Below are 18,736 nucleotides of genomic sequence, written 5' to 3'. Positions count from 1 at the left end.
CAGAGTTTCCTTCTTCCCCATCTGGTCAGTTATTAAGCATTTCAGCCCCAACAACACAAGTTGAATTGCACTGCTAGGCAGACATTTCCACTTGTCTCTTTGGTAGAAGTACAATTCTGTCAACATTAGCAAAAATGCGCTCAACACTCCTGCAAAGGTTATCATAATGCAAAACAGATATCAAAATGACTTTTTCCTGTCCCTGATATATCTGTATCACAGATGGCTTAGCATGATTTATGACTAGTCCTTACAAGGGCCCTGTGGACTCCCTTCATTACTAAATCGGTAACTATTTATTCTTTCCAAAATCCCTTAAAAAGAGAAAAGTAAGCATTTAACCCTTACTCTGTGTTTAAGAGTTATGTTGGCTGTTACGGAGCGGCAGCCCGTGGTTAAAGTTCTCTAAGGATTTTTTCTGGTAGCTTAAACTTCATGTGACTATTCTGAGCACAAAGTAAATTATAATGGAAAATTTGAGCTATACCTTCCAGTTGTGTCTAAATTGTTGGAAATAATATGCAAAGGAACCCCCTATGTAGCGCTTTTTCTAAAGTATAGACAAAAGAAAATATTATTGTACATGTGCAATAGCATGGGATTTTGAAAGACAAATGTCTGAACATGAAAAGTAATCAGTGGGCTTTTCTGTATTTTCTTCTGCTCTTAACACAACCCAAATCATTGAATAGATAAAATGAGAATTTTGAAATATTACAGCTTTTCACATAGGGTATTTATATGGTTGTGTACTGGCTATTCAGCAGTTTCAAAGGTTAAATAATAATTGAAATGGCAACTTTTAAGTAAGAAGTTGATATGTTAAAATACATTTTGGCAGTTTTTAAGCCTAGGGTTCTGAAACCTAAGAAATTTTATTATTTTTTTAAAAGATGTATTTATTTATTTATTTATTTGAAAGGCAGAGTTACAGAGTGAGAGGGAGAGACAGAGGAGAGATCTTCCATCCAATGATTCACTTCTCAAATGCCTTCAACAATCTGGACTAAGCTAGGCTGCAGCGAGAAGCCCAGAACTCCATCTAGGTCTTGCACACGGGTGGCAGGAACCCAGATACTTGGGTCATCATCTACTGCTTCTCATGTGCTTTAACAAGAAGCTGGATGGGAGGCTGAGTAACCAGAACTCAAACCAGACACTGTGATGTGGGAAGCATTCATCCCAAGTGCAGCAGCTTAACCTGCTGCACTACAGCACCAGATCCTAGGAACATTTTATTTCCTCAGTATTGAAGCAAGAGTTTTTACCAGAAGCTTTACTAAGTAGAAATCTAACTTCTACTGCAAAAAAAGATAATTTATAAGTAAACCCTCCTCCCTCTAGAGGCTTCTGTGTAGAGAGCAACACTTCAGCCTGTTTTCTTAGACCATTTCTGGAACATGTGTTGTGGCTTAGCTGGTAAAGCCTCTGCCTGCAACACCAGTATCCCATATGGGCACTGGTTCATGTCCTGGCTGCTCCACTTCCCATCCAGCTCCCTACTAATGGCCTGGGAAAGCAGCAGAAGATAGCTCAAGTACTTGGGCACTTGCTACCCATGTGGGAGCACAGACAAAATTCCTGGCTCCTGGCTTCAGTCTGGTTTAGTCCTGGCTTTTGTGGCCACTTGGGAAGTAAACCAACAGATAGAAGATCTCTCTATCTTTCTCTATATATAATTCTTTCAAATAAATAAATAATTCCTTAAAAAAAAAAAAAGAAGCCAAGACCACTTCCAAGCCTTCCTGTCTGTTGCTATTTGCCTTGTCTCGTTTTTGCTTAAGCCCAGTTCATTACAAATTCACCTGGGATTAGGACCTGTGGGGGATTAGCCAGCATTCAGAGACTTTAAGCCTGCTTCATGGTTTACACCAGCAGAGTTGGACAAAATGCATGAGTCAAATAGGAAGCAGGGAAAATTGGGTTTGTAGAGAAGGGAAAAATGGGGAAGCCATAGTTACAACCCTGGGTTGGTAATTCTGGAGGGACCTAGAATGATGCATTCTAGATGTCTTATTTTTGATGAGATTATAAAAGGAAGAATTAAGACCTCAAAAAAATGATCCCTCTCTGGAAGCTTGGGCTGTCATCTGGAGAACATTTTAACATCCAGGAAGGAAGAAATTGGGTTGTGCATTACAGATGTTTGCTGTGGCACAGCATCAGCCTTGATGTTTTATCAGGTTCTATGATTAGCTAAGTGGTCACAGGACCCCCAGATAGGCAGTCTTATACTTAGCTATATGTGCACATCAAAGATAGCAGCCCATTCAGCCAGAAGGTTCTTCCTGTTACACTGTTTCCGTCGATGGCAGCCTGTCCATAATCCTATGACACCGCCATAGAAGGTTTGGTGTTTTTCAGTGCTGGTGGAAATGCTTTGTGTTAAAGCCCTGAACTCTGGCTTCCTAAGGGAAATTTTTATGCAGTACCTCCAGTTAGAGAAGAGGTAACACATCCAGAAAAGTTGACTGGCCATTTGATAAATCCACAGAAATGCTTCTCAGCTTTATTTTTAAAAACCAGGTGAAAGACTATCTTTCAAATGTTTGCTCACATATTATTTCTTATGTTTCTCTCTTATTTTTCTGTGGGAAAGGAAAACCCTTCCTGCTGGAACTGGGTCTCTGAAACCCTGTCAAGCACACCTATGGAAGGATTTTCACATGGGTCTAGCAACCCTTCCCCTTTTTATTCTGCCCCAAGGATAGAGGAACAACAGATTTTGGAATTTGGAAAAGGAAATGCAGAAACAACAAGAAACATAATTAACGTTGCATCTAGAAAAGAGGGTCTATCCTCTGAGGCTTCAGATGGTATGGGGAGTCCAGGGTCATCAAGCTGGCCACACAATCTGTGTGAGGCCTTAAACAGAAATTGGGCCGGCGCCGCGGCTCACTAGGCCAATCCTCCGCCTAGCGGCGCCGGCACACCGGGTTCTAGTCCCATTCAGGGTGCCGGATTCTGTCCCGGTTGCCCCTCTTCCAGGCCAGCTCTCTGCTGTGGCCAGGGAGTGCAGTGGAGGATGGCCCAAGTGCTTGGGCCCTGCACCCCACGGGAGACCAGGAAAAGTACCTGGCTCCTACCATCGGATCAGCGCGGTGTGCCAGCCGTGGCGGCCATTGGAGGCAAAGGAAGACCTTTCTCTCTGTCTCTCTCTCTCACTGTCCACTCTGCCTGTCAAAAAAGAAAAAAAAAAAAGAAAAAGAAAAGAAAAAGAAAAGAAATTGGGGCCATGCTTGACATGCAGGTACTTCATAGAACTGCTATGAGAAATAATTCTCACAAAGTATTAAAACTTACACTTTGGACTCTTTAAGAGGTTCAAGGTCATTGGTTCACAGCTAAGGGTGATTTTGTACCCCAAGGGACATTCAATAAAGTCTGGAGATGTTTTTTGGAGGAAAGGTTCTACAGACATCCTGTGAATAGAGACCAGGGATGTGGCCTGCCATCCTACAATGCATAATAAAATCCCCCATATCAAAGGCTAGCCCAAGATAGAAATAGTGCCATGGTTGAGAAACCCTGCTCTAGGTTTAGGTTTTGTCATTACTATTCTATTTTTCAGATTATGAAGTTGAATGTTTTTTGCCTTTTTGTTTCTTCCTGAAGAAACTTAAGTCTCCTGAAGATTCTTTAGAGTAGAAATTCAGTCTTAAGGAAATTGTCTTATGAAAATGGATGTTAACAGATTTTCACATCATTATGTTTGCCCAGGAAAATGCATTAGACTCATAGGTGAAGCATTATGTCTTCTCTGTTTAGTTGAGTGCAGATTCAGCTCTGTACATGCCCTGAATATCTGCATGAAAGTTTAAATGAGCCACTTGCCTCCCTTCCTAAGCCAAATTCAGAACCTTTTAACTGACACGCACATCTTAAAATGTGCTTCTAATAATTGCTGATTTCTTCAAAACAACCTGCAGGTAAGGTTGTTGAATGACCTTCTGAGCAAGCCAGGTAATTGTGTTTCAGCTGTCTGTGAGTCCTCCAGCACCTCTAAGTAAGCCTATTCTCTCTTTGTCTAAGAATTCTGCACTTCTCAGTAGGCGATCCTTTCTGTGATAAGTTTTTCCCAACTTGCAGTGCTGGATGAAGAACGTGTCCTCCCTTCGTCATTTAGATTTTTGTGCAGACTTTTGTCTGCTTTAATATGCCATTGGTGGCACCTGATCTCTTCCCCGAGTGCAATCTGTGCCTCTAGATACTTATCAGAGTCGGCAGCCATGGGAGTGTTGTACATGGGTGTGTGGAGACAATGCAATGCTGAGACAGCAGAGCCAAGAGCACAAGGGACTGTTTCTGCAATTACTGCTGTGATACAAATGCATTTGTACATGAGGTGCATTTATATGCGCATATTTATCTCTGTGTACATTAGGCAGCCAGACATATTTACAATTTATCTATGCACATATATTTTTTAAGTCATCTGTGTCAATTGCAGTGTATGTCTTATAATGGCACAATCCCTGCCTTCATGATTCCAGGGGTGCCATGTTGCCGGGCATTGGTATAGCCCTTTGGGGGTTTCTCCCACTTCTCCATTTGTGTGCTAATTTCCAATAAACCATCAGCCAAGCATAGAGGGTATGTGTTTATTACATGGCATTTGATTGAGACAGAAATAAAATACCTGAGCTGCAAACTGAACACTCTTGGGGGGAAAAAGTCTGATGACGTGGAAACAGTTGTCATTTGGGTTCTTGGAGCTGACTTGTCATGGTTCTGATGATGTCTAAATGTAAGCTTATATTGCAATATGACAAAATGGCTTTTATTTTTTGGGTTATATCCCTATGATTACAAAAAGACTTGAGATGGCTATAACTAGCATATAAAGGACTGGATTTGACATATCTTGGCATAACAGTGGGATCTATCCTACACAGTACTTCATCCATATGTTGGGGAGGACAATTTCAAAGACATGTTACAGAAAGTTGTAGGTCAAAGCCTTCACCCCAGTGACTGGGTATAAGTCACACCTAGTCCAGTCTTACGACTGTTTTGCTAAGACCCATATTTTGTAATTCCTTTCAGATAAGGTCAACAAAGAAATGTGTGCCAGATGAGGCAAGGGCATGTTGCAGAACTATGGCATCATCGCAGTCTTTTATTTCCCTCCTCCCCCAAGAAAACATTTACTTTTTCCTAGGAAAGAAGGAATGAGAGGGGATTTAGGTGCAAGGTCAGTTTATGTTGTAATAGTTAGTTCCTTGCATGTGGGTGAACATCCCACAGAATAAAGAAAAATGGAGATATTTCTGGTTTTGGGGTTGTCCCCAACTTTTATAAATTATCTGGTCCCTCTACATGGTTCCTACTGTTGGAGTATAAAGACACTGTGGATATAGTTAAGCACAGAGCTTAATGGCAGAGTTGGGCATTCATCACTTTTAAGTGGTCCCTTCTATGGGGCTAAAAGCCTTCTACTTTGCTTAGTTGTAGCAGCTGTCCATGTGGGACAGGACAGCTCTTTGGGAGAGCTCAAAAAATTTTTTTAAAAAAATCCATATTTTAGCAGAAAAGAAAATGTCAGAGCTGAGGCATGAATCATTGTTGGGCAATTCCACGCTGATGATGGCTGTCTCAGAATATGAGGGCAAGAGTGCAACTTGAACGATATAGGGTTGGAAATAATAAAATGCAACTGACCTGGGTCCCTAAGGTCTCTCCTTTTCCAGGCTAACGTCATGTTTTAACTAAACTTTGCACGTTGAGCTTTCTTTCCTAATGCGCTGAGCTGCACGATGACTTCAGAATAATATCAAGCTTTTGCAAGCTCTTGTGTTTAGGTTGAGAGAGAGCTAGATTTGTCATGGTGGAGCCGATGGGTTTTGAATGGTACCAGGGTGGACCTAAATGCCAACTCTCTGGATGAAGCCTCCATCTCTGGGAGGAGAAAGCACATGGTTAACATGGAGGCCTACTTTTAAGATTATCATTGTCAGCATTTCACAGTTTGTACATGCTTGAGGATTCTGGCCCATTATTCAATGTCTTGATCTTGCATTTTGAGTACCAACAGGTTGCAGGGAAGGAGAGGTTATGCTCATGTAGTTTTGTGGACCTCAAGGCTTCTTGGGCTGTTTACCACCCTGCAAGTAATGTCAGCTTCTTCCTAGAAATAAGGAACGTCAACAGACCCATATCTTAGGGCCAGCTCAATTGTGTATCATTGCTTCCATGCTGTCCCTTCTCAGGTGCTGCTCCTCATATGAGAGGAGATAATAACATAGTTAGACTCCAACTGAATAGCTCATGTGCTCCATTGTGCTGGAGAAATATCATTGACCACCCTATAGTCTTCCTTTGTGGTTCCCCTGCCAACTCTAGAATTTTAGTCAAATAGGAAAGAGAGACCCTATGTCTGGAGACTGTCTCCCATCCAAATAGATTAAGTTGAGAAGACTAAATGTTTTCTTTCTCAGCTTGATGCAGTCCTATGGGCAACTTTGTAGTAAGGTGTGGCTTCATGTAACCTGAAAGGTGTGCACCCTTTATTGCTTGCTCTGTTCTTCATGCTACTAACCAGACTCTATTGTTGTTATTTTTATTTTAGCTTGTGGTGGGAGGGGGGTTGCTTTGCATGTCGTTCTTCCTCTTGGCTGTTAGTTGCGGGGGTCGAGCCTTTTCCTTTCTGTGATTCAGGTGCCTCACTCTTTCCTTTCCAGGTTCTTCCAGTTCTTTTAACATGTCAAACTCTGGAGATTTGTTCATGAGCGTGCAGTCACTCAATGGGGATTCTTACCAAGGGGCCCAGGTTGGAGCCAACGTGCAATCACAGGTAGGGACCCAGCCAATATGCCGCCAGCTGAATGCACTAGAGCCCAAGAGCCCTCAGTTGTATTGGCACTTCCTGCTTCTCTGTAGGGAGAAAGAGAGATCAGAACCAAAACCTTATCATCAGCCAAACCAAACCAAACCAAACCAGATATAAGACACCATTGTCATGGGGAATCTTGTCCACACTTTGTGAATGCATTTGGCTCTGGCTTGTCAGTCACACCAGGAAGGTAGGAGAAGAGTGGCAAGTACAGGGTGAGGTAGCCAACACATATTAGGCAAGTGGAACCTGAGTCTTTTTCATTCACTAAAGGGAAACGGCGGAGGAGTGTGGTTCATTGTCACAATTTCCGAGTCTTGCTCTCAGTTGTTGGTTCCCCACACTCAATTTTTGCCAAATAAGGGGGTAATTAATGAGCAACTACATTAGTATCACATGTTTCCATTTTAAGCTTTAAAAACACACAGCTGGTTTGACTCAACTCATCTTCTTAGTCATCCTTGAGATTAAGAGACTTGGGTTTCTGGTGATGAGTATCAATTTGTGTGGGAGAAGCAAAAATCAAACTGTTTGATATAAAACCTCAGTGCTCCTTAGTGAACTGTTCACCTTCATGACACCTCAGGAAGGCATCCAACTATGTCGACATGAAGCATGATGTGAGACAGCCAAGATGTATGTTCTGACATAGATTTAATAGGGAAGTTTTGGGCCATATCAATCCAAGTTCCCACCCTGCATGTGAAGCAGGAAGTGTTATATGCCTGGCGTAGAACACCTGGCCAGTGATTCAGCCCCTTGCTTGGGAAACATTGCCTGGAAACCAGTTTGAGGAGGTGGTCAGACTTTGGTCAAATGACTAAACTAGCTATCATTTAAGTCCTCAAACAAGCGTCTGAATCATATACTATTCTGTCTGTGAGATGGTGGCCCAAACCTCTTCTAAACCAAACTCGCTTTTATTGGATAGCCAACAAAGGAGAAGCTAGCAGGATGATCTATGGGGAGGAAGGAGAAATGTCTTCCCCTTGTGACCTTTAACCTCCTCTGTCACCCCATTCCCTGCCATCTCATGCTGTGTTGTTAATGAATTAACTTCAGTGTTGGAAATCCTAGTTTTCTTTAACATGTTACCATCTTGCTTACCGAAGTCATAACTGGTAATGTGCTTGATATATAGAGAATAACCAGGCTCTACCTAATGGACTTTTCCTAGGAAGAGTTTCTCCAAAATGATTGTGTTAATTGGGCATGCCCAAATGGTATCCTGTAAGATGATGATCTGCCACCCTTTCCCTGCAAGTCCCTGACTAATTTCCTCTCTGTTGTTGTTCATCTGTTTAGGTGGATACCCTTCGCCATGTTATCAGCCAGACAGGAGGATACAGTGACGGACTCGCAGCCAGTCAGATGTACAGTCCGCAGGGCATCAGTGTAAGACAACAAGGCTCCCCCACCCTTTGTTTCTATTCTATCACTACCAATTATTTCAACGCCATAGGGCCCAGAATGCCACTTAGTAGGACTTGTCTTAGCTTTACGGTCACCTAGTTTCTTGTTTCTGTATCGGTCATGCCATCGGCAGCATTCTACCCACAAAAAAAGTGGCGACTGGGCAGGCTTCATGCAGGCAGCTGGCGTCTAGGGCTGTCAGACGCAATCAGTGTTTGCATGGCACCTGCGGCCACATGCGTTCAGCTGAGAGGAGCTGCTAAACAGGTGACACCTAGTACAACAGTGGTAGGAAATGTCACCACAAACTGGGGCCAGACTACGTGGGGAGGAAAACCAGTGACCAGAATCTACTGCACCTGGAGCAGAGGTCTAAAACCAAACCTTTTCCAGTCTCCCTATAGATGATTAAAAAAAAATTAACACAGAGACTGGGTATGTTGAAGGAATAGGGAGGGTACAGACCATCTTGTACTTGTTCTTGGGTGCGCTCGCGGCTCCTGACTAGCATGAAAATTCATAGCGACAAGCTATGTCGCACAGAGTGAAATCGATCAGACAGACACAAGGAGAACCGAGTGTAGATTTGGGACAGCAATCCAACTTGATTTCTCAGATCAATCGTCTGCTATCTCAGCAGCGGTGACAGCAAGCTGGGACAAGAGGGCAGCCTGAAAAAGGAGGCTATTCTTTAGGTTGGGGTGATTTCTGGGCTTTTACAGGTCACAAGGTGTTCCAGGAGAACTATTGACTCCGAACTATTGACAGGAGCTGGGATTGGATGGTGGTGATCATGTTTATTGTTTGTTTCTATTGTTATGATTAAAGTAAATGAGGGCTGGAAGGCAGGGGAGGTAGGCATGATTTATTAGTGAAAAGCTAGTGTACCCAAATGGAGGTAAAATGTGTGCAGTGAAGGAGATGATGGGCTCTTCACCTCTGCAGTGGTCAAAGCACACATGTTTCTGGCCAGCTTGGAAAGAATCAAGAGGATACCAGCTATTTCATCAGATGAGGACTGGTTGAAAGAATTAAGGATCTCTGCTTAGGAGACAAAACCCAGGTGGTACAGAATGGTTTCACACATGCTATCATTGGAGAGAAGGACTGGAGTCGCCAGGAATGCTCTAATGGGGATTGGAGAGGATCGCTGAGTAGAAGTTTCACAGAAATAGATTTCACTTCAACATTTGGTGAGCCTTTCTCATAGTCATAGTTCTCCCTCCAAAAAAAAGGAATAGGATGTCTTTGAAAGTCAAGGATTCCAAAGGTTGGAGAATTCAAGCATGGATTGGCTAGTTTATTGGTAAGGATAGTGTAGAAGGGAGCTGAGCACCAGACTCATTGTTTTGGTGACTTGACCCCTTACAGTTAAGAATTCTGGATCTTCTACATTCTTCAGACAGAATTCCCTTTAATCTGAACTAACTCTGTTAAACATGCCTTGAGCAGTAGTTTTACTTTCTAGGAGGCATTTCCAGAGCAGAGAGGGAGTCTCTCCACTGTGTGCTCATGCTAGCGATGTGAATTATTATTGTGCAAATGGCTGACTTTCGAGGAAGCCTGCTTAGAAAAATAGAGGATGCTGAGGTTGGGGAAGTATATTCTCAAATTAGCTTCCAAGTGAATGAAGTAGCTCTATACTGGTCTGTGTGTGAGGTGGTAGCAGGGGATGAGGGTGTTCAAGTGTATATACATTTATGCACTTCCTGAATCTTTTTGAGATATAAGATTTTTCCAGAGAAAGCCTTGCACATTGCCTGGATCTTTTTGAGATGTAAGATTTTTCCAGAGAAAGCTTTGCTCTGTATATAAGTAGAGGAGAGAAACATGAGGAGGGCACCAGAGTGCCCTACTCAAAAAGGGAACTGAAGAAATGTCCACGTGACCAGGCAGGAAATGGCTCTGACAGTTCTGCTGTTTGGTGCCTTTCTTCCCGAAAGAGCAGCATTCAGACTGCAGGGGGTGTGGGGGCGGGAGTGTCAACATTGACCCATCTGACGTCATCTGGAAGGCTGGGAATCATTTCTGAACTACTGCAACTGAACATGTGCAGACAATTACATCTGATTGCATAAGCCCACGACATAACTAAGCTGGAAAATGCCACTTGAAAGAGCCTCTCGTTTTGTATTAATTTTTTTGGCCTGTGAATTGTATGGCTGTTTTATTTCTGGGTCTTTACTATACAGAGTAAATGAATCAAAGACTAGTCACGATAGGATATATCCCTTTGGTGTCCATTTTTAAATTGTGCCACCTGGAGGAAGACTGGAGCCAGTCAGAGTGAGATGTGCTTGGAGGTGCTGGTGTCTGATGCCAAGACCTGTGCCTGTACAGAGGAGGGCCGCGGCTGCCAGGAGAAAGAGACAGAGTAGAGGAGGAGAGACAAGAGGAGGCAGGGGCAGGAATGAAAGGCTTGTGCCAAGAAATAAAAATAAACAGTCCCTAACCCCAAAGCAGCAATGGAATTCCCAGATGGGCTCTGGGTTGTATTTCATTTGGTGGAGGACTTTTTCCAGGCAGCCTTTATCTGCTCCTCTGGCTGGGTTTTCACAACACCCATGTCTTATCCAGCCAGCATCTATTTTAAGTCCTATGAAGTTCAGACCACTGGCCATTGACCATATAGCAATTGAGTTGAAAGGTGCAGTGGGCAGAGTCCTCTGAGGGAAGTTGGGAGACACTGGTTTTTGTATGCCGTGTACCCACAGGCAAGCACTGACTCTCTTCTAGAGTCCGCACCCTTGATACATCAAAGGCTACTTTAGGGAAAATGAGAAAATAAATAGGAAAGAGTTTGGCAAAACATAAATTGTTCCACGTGAATGCAGAGTGAAATGTTAGAAGTGATAACTTTCTAATTTGAGTCTTTTTCCTCCCTCTGGGTGAGCAGTTTTCACAGTAGGTAGTTCCTAGCCAGGATATGTTAGGACACAGTTGTCACTTCTTTTTCCCCTGCTGATGGAAATGTATGATTTTGAGATGGATATAAAAATACAAGGCCTGGCCGGCGCCATGGCTCACTTGGCAAATCCTCCGCCTGCAGCGCCAGCACCCCAGATTCTAGTCCCGGTTAGGGCGCCGGATTCTGTCCCGGTTGCTCCTCTCCCAGTCCAGCTCTCTGCTGTGGCCCAGGAGGGCAGTGGAGGATGGCCCAAGTGCTTGGGCCCTGCACCCCATGGGAGACCAGGAAGAAGCACCTGGCTCCTGGCTTCAGATCAGTGCAGCGCACTGGCCATAGCAGCCATTTGTGGGGTGAACCAACGGAACAGGAAGGCCTTTCTCTCTGTCTCTCTCTCTCTCACTGTCTAACTCTGCCTGTCAAAAAAATATATATACAAGGCCTAAGGACCCCTTCCTTAGGTGTGGTGAGAGGTAAATGACACCCCCATAAATACCCTGTGTTTTCTTATGACAGAGGGTAGGGCTTCCTGGGCTGAGGGTGGCTGTGAGTAGTGGAGGGAGATCATGCCACTTCTCTGTTGTTCACACATAAAGGTCACTTAGCTGTCATGTGCTTTCCTTTCCCACTGCCACCATCCTGGTTCTAGAAATAGTTCATTAACTAGACTGTTGCAGTAGCTTCCTAATCACCCTTGCTATCTTGGGTTCTCCTCTTTCCTGCCCGCATGCCCTGAATTTTATCAGTCGCTCAGAAATCAGCTGCTGTCCTTAGTGCCTACCCAAACAAGCTTAAGTCCTGAGTCTAAGAGTCAGAATCTTCCACATGCTGGCCCCAACCTACCTGTCCATCCAGCTCCCTGTCCATCTTCCCACCATCAAAGGGAACTTCAGAAGCCTTTAAGGGGACCAGCTCACCTTTAGCTGGATATGCACCTTCATCCTCCATGTTCACTCATACATGCCATCTAGCCCAGCATCCTTTTGATCCCACATCCACCTTCCCTATCTCATTCCAATATCAAAATCAGCCTTACTCCCCCAAGCCCAGCTCCTGCGTGGTATTTCTTCTCAGTCTTCCTCCCTCTCCTCTTGCTATTTTGCCACACACACAGCCTTCCCTTGTATTACGCATGTGCAATTTATAAAACGTACTTAATTTTCTTTGTGTCCTTCACTCTTATGTACATATGTGGTCCTAAAGTGTACATATTAATTGCTCAGAACATATTTGTTGAATGAATAAATCAGATAAGAAAAGATAGTGCTTAAATGAAACTGCATTTTGATGACCATAAGCCACACCTGGTGTATCAGCTATAAAGTATCCAGTGATAATTATTACTTTAAAGGCTCCCCTCATCCACAATACCATCTTTTAAGTCTGAAGCTGTCATCAAGTCTACCTTTCTGGCAAAAGTTTCTAAGCTTCTTGGCCAATGCAGATTCTCTATGAATAAAATTCAGATCACATTAAGCAAAATGGAATTACACGGTGAAGATATTGCTGAGGCAGTTCTCCCTTTGATTCTTTTAGTTGCTGCTACCCTAAAGAGTTGCTGTGAAAGCATACCTCTTTGTGCACAACCATCCTTGGAGTGACACATCATGGTCTCTGACGGGATCCTCTCTGTCCTCCCTGCTAGATGTGGAACAGGAACCCCACACCCTGGTGGAAGGGAAAGCAGCTTGAAATTAGGAAATGCAGATTCTTCTTTTTTTTTTTTTTTAAAGATTTGTTTATTTACTTGAAAGTCAGAGTTACACAGAGAGAAAAGGAGAGGCAAAGAGAGAGAGAGAGGTCTTCCATCTGCTGGTTCACTCCCCAATTGGCTGCAATGGTCAGAGTTGTACTGATCCAAAGCCAGGAGCCAGGGGCTTCTTCTGGGTCTCCCATGTGGGTGCAGGGGCCCAAGGACTTGCGCCATCTTCCACTGCTTTCCCAGGCCATAGCAAAGAGCTGGATCAGAAATGGAGCAGCCGGGACTCGAACCAGCACCCATATAGGATGCTGGTACTGCAGGTGGCGGCTTTACCTGCTAGGCCACAGCTCAGGCCCCTGTGGATCCTTCTCGTAGTTTTTCTTTTTAGGAGTCACTTCACCACTCTGTTTTGTTTGCCACACCTGCAAAATATACCTGAAAAGCAAGCCCAAAGTTTGCTTTGTATTCAGTGATTCTAGAATTCTGCATTCATGATCTGTGATTCTTACTACTAGCTCAAGTAACCCAAGTCTAAATGTAGACTCTTCTACTCCCTACCCCTGGAAAAGAAAACATTTTCATCAGATATAGTGTCTTCCATACTTTCTAGGCCATCCCATTTGTCCCCTTCAAATAGTATCTTGAAGACCTACATGAAGAGGAAATGCTCTCATTACGTGACCTTTACCCTTTGAAGTCTCAGAGATTTGCCATAGCAAAACGCATTATTCTTTAGGATGAAACCATTTGTTTTTAATTGTTTGAAAATATGCATTAAAGGGGATGAATTCACCCCCAGCCAATTCCAAATAGGAACAGATTCCCCTATAGATTTTTCTGATTCCTAAGTTTTGGTAAAGTGGAAATGAAGTATTATTGTTATCTCCGTAAAGACAACATACATGAATATCAGTTTACAGCAGAGAAATCTCATGAGTTTTGCTTTGGATAATTAAAGTAGTGGAAGAATGGACATGAAGCTATTGTCTTTATAAGCCATAATGCAGGTGTTTTTTTTTTTTTTCTTTTCTCACATGTCAGAGGGAACAAAGAGAGAAGAATATTTACCAAGTAAGTAAATAGAATGTAAATCCTTAGGGCAAAAATAGCCTCCTATTTAAGTAAATACATCTTAGGCATTTGGCTATCACAAGGGTTGCTCAGTAACATTTGGCCACAAGCCATAATTTTGACTTTTTTTTCTTTACTTCTAAGAGACCCCTCTACTTAACAGTGTATATTAATAAGATGTTGCCGCATGTGCAATTGTAGCACTGGCAAGTGAGGGTGGTAATTACAATTCAAATACAGCTCTTTAAAAACTCCTGTTAACTATACAAAGTCTTAACTCTCCTGTTTTATCAGGCTGCACTTGAATTTGGAAGGGATTAAATGAGGTCTAGATGTACTTTCCTGTTTGTTGCCTGTGTGTAGCTTCTGGTGCTGTGGCCAGGGTAGTGAACAGCCCCAGGCCACAAGGGGAGAGAGAGACTGAGGAGGATGGAAGGGTCTGGACTCGCTGGGACAGGACAGATTCTGCAGGGAATGAAGGCAGTGGGAACAGAATAGATAGACACCTGCCTCTAGGAAACAGACATCCCGATGCTCCATCATCAGAAAACCAAAGGCCAACAGAGCTGTCCCTTTCCTTCTTGCATTTTCAGATTTTTCAGCCTTTATATTTTATCAATTCCTGTATCAGATACCAGAAGACCATTTCATTTCAGCCCACAATAGTTGAAGAAGCAGAAAAATCCCTATATTGTAATTTAGTGTGCAATCCATCATTTTTCCCCAGCTGCTAACTGAAAGCCTTTAAACAGACAACAAACAAATGAGACTAGTTCATTCAATGGCCTACTCATTTATTCATCCATTTAGTCACTCATTTATCCATTCATTCACTTAACATAAGCATTTTTTACTTTAGGGAGCAAAGCTATATTATGCTACCTCTAAGTCAAGTTTGAGAAACCTGGTACTTCAGGTGGTTCAAAATCTTCATGCCAATCATGGCATATTTTAGTCTCATTCTCCATTTTGTCATAGATTGGATTTCTGTCTCTAGGTATACTAAGGCAGGGGAGCCTACTAACTCCATAGTCTAGGAAACAATTTGAGATTAAATTATATAGCCAAAGAGGAATTCAAGACCATTAAGCAGTAGTTTGAGGAAGGTGCCACTTCCAGCCAGATATACCATCCGCTTAATAATAAAACAATAAGCATCATTTTGTGGAGATTCCTTAGTTCTTTGTAGAATTATTCACAACAAAGTCTGTTCTCAAACTTACTGATATGATAGCTCCAAATACCATCACATTCTTTTTATTTAAATACTTACTTATGTATTTGAAAAGCAGAATGACAGAGAGGGAGAGATCTTCCATCCACTGGTTTATTCTCCAATTGGCTGTAAAAGCTGAGGTTGGTCCAGGCCAAAGGCAGGGGCCTGGTTTTCCATCTGGGGTCTCCAATGTAGGTCCATCTTTTCTGCTTTGCATGGCACATTAAAAGGGAGCTGGATCATAAGTATATCAGCCAGGACTTGAATCAGAGCCAATATGAGATGCCTATGTCACAGGTGGAGGCTTAACCCACCGCACCCAGCCACAACACTGGCCCCTCAAATACCATCACATTGATCTGCTCTATGTGTATGTGTGTTTATGTACATGTACAAGTGTGCATTCCACTTCTGCCGGTGACTATGCACCTCAATTTCCTGAATTTTACAAAGTATGATTGAATTATATTTTGTCTAAGTCTTCTTCTAACATTATATGCTGCTTATAAACAATGATTGTTTTTGTTCCCAAGAAAATCCAAGGGAAAGGTGGGTACTGTAAAGCTATATATAAAGAAGGAGATTGTGTTTCTAGATAGAGTCCCCTCAATGAGACAACAATGTGCTCTTGTGGATGGGCATGGCTATTTCATAGCATCCCACCCATCTGGGCCCACGTTTGACCCTACAGTCGAGTCCTTAGTGTAGTCTGGTTAGTTGTTCCAGAATCAAGTTGGTCCTGCCTTTTGCTCTCTGGAGAAAAATCACAATTTCCAAAGAGCATTTGGTTTTTGTGATTGTTCTTGAAAGTGGCACGGCCCCTCCAGATTTCAGTAAATCTTCCTCTAATCAAATAGGTAAGTTTAATTGCGGGAGACCTTAGCACTGATTTGTGAAGATGGTCCTCTTCCCATAGGGTCTACCTTGCCCCCCTATGCCTTCTAGGAAAGAACTTCTATATCCTTAAACAAGCTTGCTTTGAGATGAAGTGTCATTTTTTTCTTAAAAATCTCACATCTCTGGCTTTATTTGAGTTTGGGAGATTTCTACATCCCTAAATATCTAAAACTGCCTCAATTTGACACAATTAGTAGAGAAATCAATGCTTTATCTTATAAATGTTTATTGAAAACTTTCTGATGTCCAGCACCAGGAAAACAAGGGTCCCTAGGACGTGGTTCTTCAGTCAGTTAAATCACAGAAGCTCAAATGCCTGGCAGCTGCCTGGCTCAGTCCTTGGCTTCTCTGAAATGATGGAACTCTGCCACCCAGAGTAGTGCATATAGTACCATATTATTTTTAGAGAATTTGGGGAATGGCCATGGCAATAGGTATATGTATTTACACACATATATACTCATATTCTTCTCAACTAAAAATAGGTGAATTGTGTCTATGCATGATTGACATATGCCAACTGACAGTAGCAAAGCCGTCCTTTCCTTTTAGGACAGTGCTTTTCAGTGCAACTTATTTTTTCCACATTTTTGTGCTGTCCAATAAGTAATCATTGGCCATGCATGGCTGTTGAGCACTTGAAATGTGACTAGTGTGATTAAGAAAATGAATTTTTAGTTTTAACTGATTTACATAGTTTAAACCTAAATAACCAGTGTGAATAGTAGCCATCATGCTGGGCATTGGCACTTTCTAGGTCTCTACCAGTGGTTTGGTAGCCACCAAAGGTGGGGTGATAGTGTTAGAGATAGGATCATCTGTGAAGACAGAAGAGACTTTGAACACAAAATGCAGGAAAACATGCTTTCCACACTAATAAGCCCTTCCTACATTAAGTAGAAGTCTTTATTAGAAATCAACTGTGTACAGGAATTTAAGTCAGATTATCATAATATGCTTTAAACGATGAATTAATATAGAGGAAGATTTATAATATAAATATAGAAATGCCACTTTTATTATAGTTTCTGTTTACAGTAATTTTCAACTCTGTCAGCCACTAATTCATCTAACCTGATCATTTTTGAAGCCTAAGCAGGATATGTCTTTGAGTTTATCTTGATCTCTTTCCTTAAGTCTCAATCCTCTGGGGCTCCTACGAGGTACTGGCTCTGGTTCAGGCTTCCCTTTACCACGGCCTCAGCCTAGTGGATCTTCCCTGCCCTGCTGCTCTGAGCAACGTGTGACCTGCAGATCCACAGCCTGACCTGGGAGAGTCTGAGTAATGCAGAACTGAGGCACATCCAGACCTATTACATCAGACTTTGTGATATAACCAGATGCCCTGGTCATTTCTAAGCATGTTGAGTTTGAGAAACTCTGCTCTAGTGTTTAAAGTCTTCAAATTGCTGCCTGGGCATAGCTAAGAGAAGGAATTAACATTCAACTACCTTTTTAAAATTTCCCAGCTTTTTATGTTGAAATTTTCATACAGAACAATTGAGAGAATTTTACAGTGAAGCCAATATATTCAACACCTAGATTTTATCACTGATACCTAACACTATGGGCTTCATCATATACATCTGTGTCTTTCCATTCTGCTGCCCATCCACTAATCGGTCTTGGATTTTTCCCAAACATTTGAAAGTAAATTGCAGACGAGTTCCATTTTCTCCCAAATAAATACAATAAATACTACTGAGTTACCATTAACTAGAGTTTAATATATTTGCAGGGTTTTTTTATTTTTGGATTTGAGGCAAAATTTTGCATGATTGAATATATGAATTGTAAATGTACATTTTCTGAATTTTCACAAATGTAGTGTACTTGTGTCTAAGTTTGTTATTTGTGTCCACCCTTTTCTTATAGTGTACAAGAACCATAAAAAAAGAATGGAAAGGAAGAATAGTTGGCTTTTTTCCAAGCAATGAGATGTTCCTCTCTCCTTTCTATTCTCAGCTTATCTCTCACCCGTCCATCCTCGTAGCCACAGACTGCTAGAGAGGCCATTGTAAATCAATTAACATGGTTTGCTCTACACTTGCCTTATATTCCCATCCAGTATGCCTACTTTTAAAGGCACCCTATCTCTTTTTTATAAGTAAAGCTTTTAAAAATTTATTGATTGATTTTTGTTTATTTGAAAGGCAGAGAGTCAGACAAATTTTCCGTTCTCTGATTCATTCATAGGCCCACAACAGGTGGTACTATGCCAGGCCAAAGCCAGGAGCCAGTAACTCAGTCTGGGTCTGCCATGTTCATGATGGGGATCCCAGTACTTTAGCCATCATCTCCTGCTTCCCAAGGTGTGCATTAGCAGGAAGCTGAATCTGAAACGGAGATGTGCCTCGAACCCAAGCTCTCTAACATGGGATGCAGGAATTCCAAGCAATGTCTTAACTACTCCTAACATATTCTCCTAAAGCATTTGAAATATATAAAAATAGAATATTTGAACATTAAATTATATTATGATTTTTGTACTTGTAAGATAGTATCACATTTCCATTTTTTCAGCTTTTGCTGTTTGTCCACTTTATTCTCTAGTATCCTTTAGCTAGGAGAAGCACAGTTTATTTTCTGATGCCTTCTCAAACACACAGATACTTTTTTTTCAGAGTGGCATATCTGCCTAGGGTTGCTCATTCTGCCCTTAGGGAAGTGAGCTTGTGTGGGAATGTAGAAGCTCATCAA

General features: G+C 42.1%; 1 protein-coding gene across 8 annotated transcripts in view; it reads left to right on the top strand.

Moving 5' to 3' along the window:
- Positions 1-18,736, top strand: part of PBX1 (PBX homeobox 1) — a 332,130-nt gene that overhangs the window by 254,015 nt on the left and 59,379 nt on the right. For 5 of the 8 annotated variants that reach the window (XM_051858427.2, XM_008264149.4, XM_051858426.2 and 2 more), the window contains 2 exons: positions 6,681-6,793; positions 8,138-8,227. In XM_051858427.2, the coding sequence (XP_051714387.1) occupies positions 6,681-6,793; positions 8,138-8,227 (203 nt within the window). The remainder of the gene's footprint in view (positions 1-6,680; positions 6,794-8,137; positions 8,228-18,736) is intronic. The other 3 variants (XM_051858430.2, XM_070077423.1, XM_051858429.2) reach the window with 1 other exon arrangement.

This window comes from Oryctolagus cuniculus, chromosome 7, assembly GCF_964237555.1.
Source record: "Oryctolagus cuniculus chromosome 7, mOryCun1.1, whole genome shotgun sequence".
In the NCBI taxonomy this organism is placed as follows: domain Eukaryota; kingdom Metazoa; phylum Chordata; class Mammalia; order Lagomorpha; family Leporidae; genus Oryctolagus; species Oryctolagus cuniculus.
This window is presented reverse-complemented; position numbering and strand designations above follow the sequence as displayed.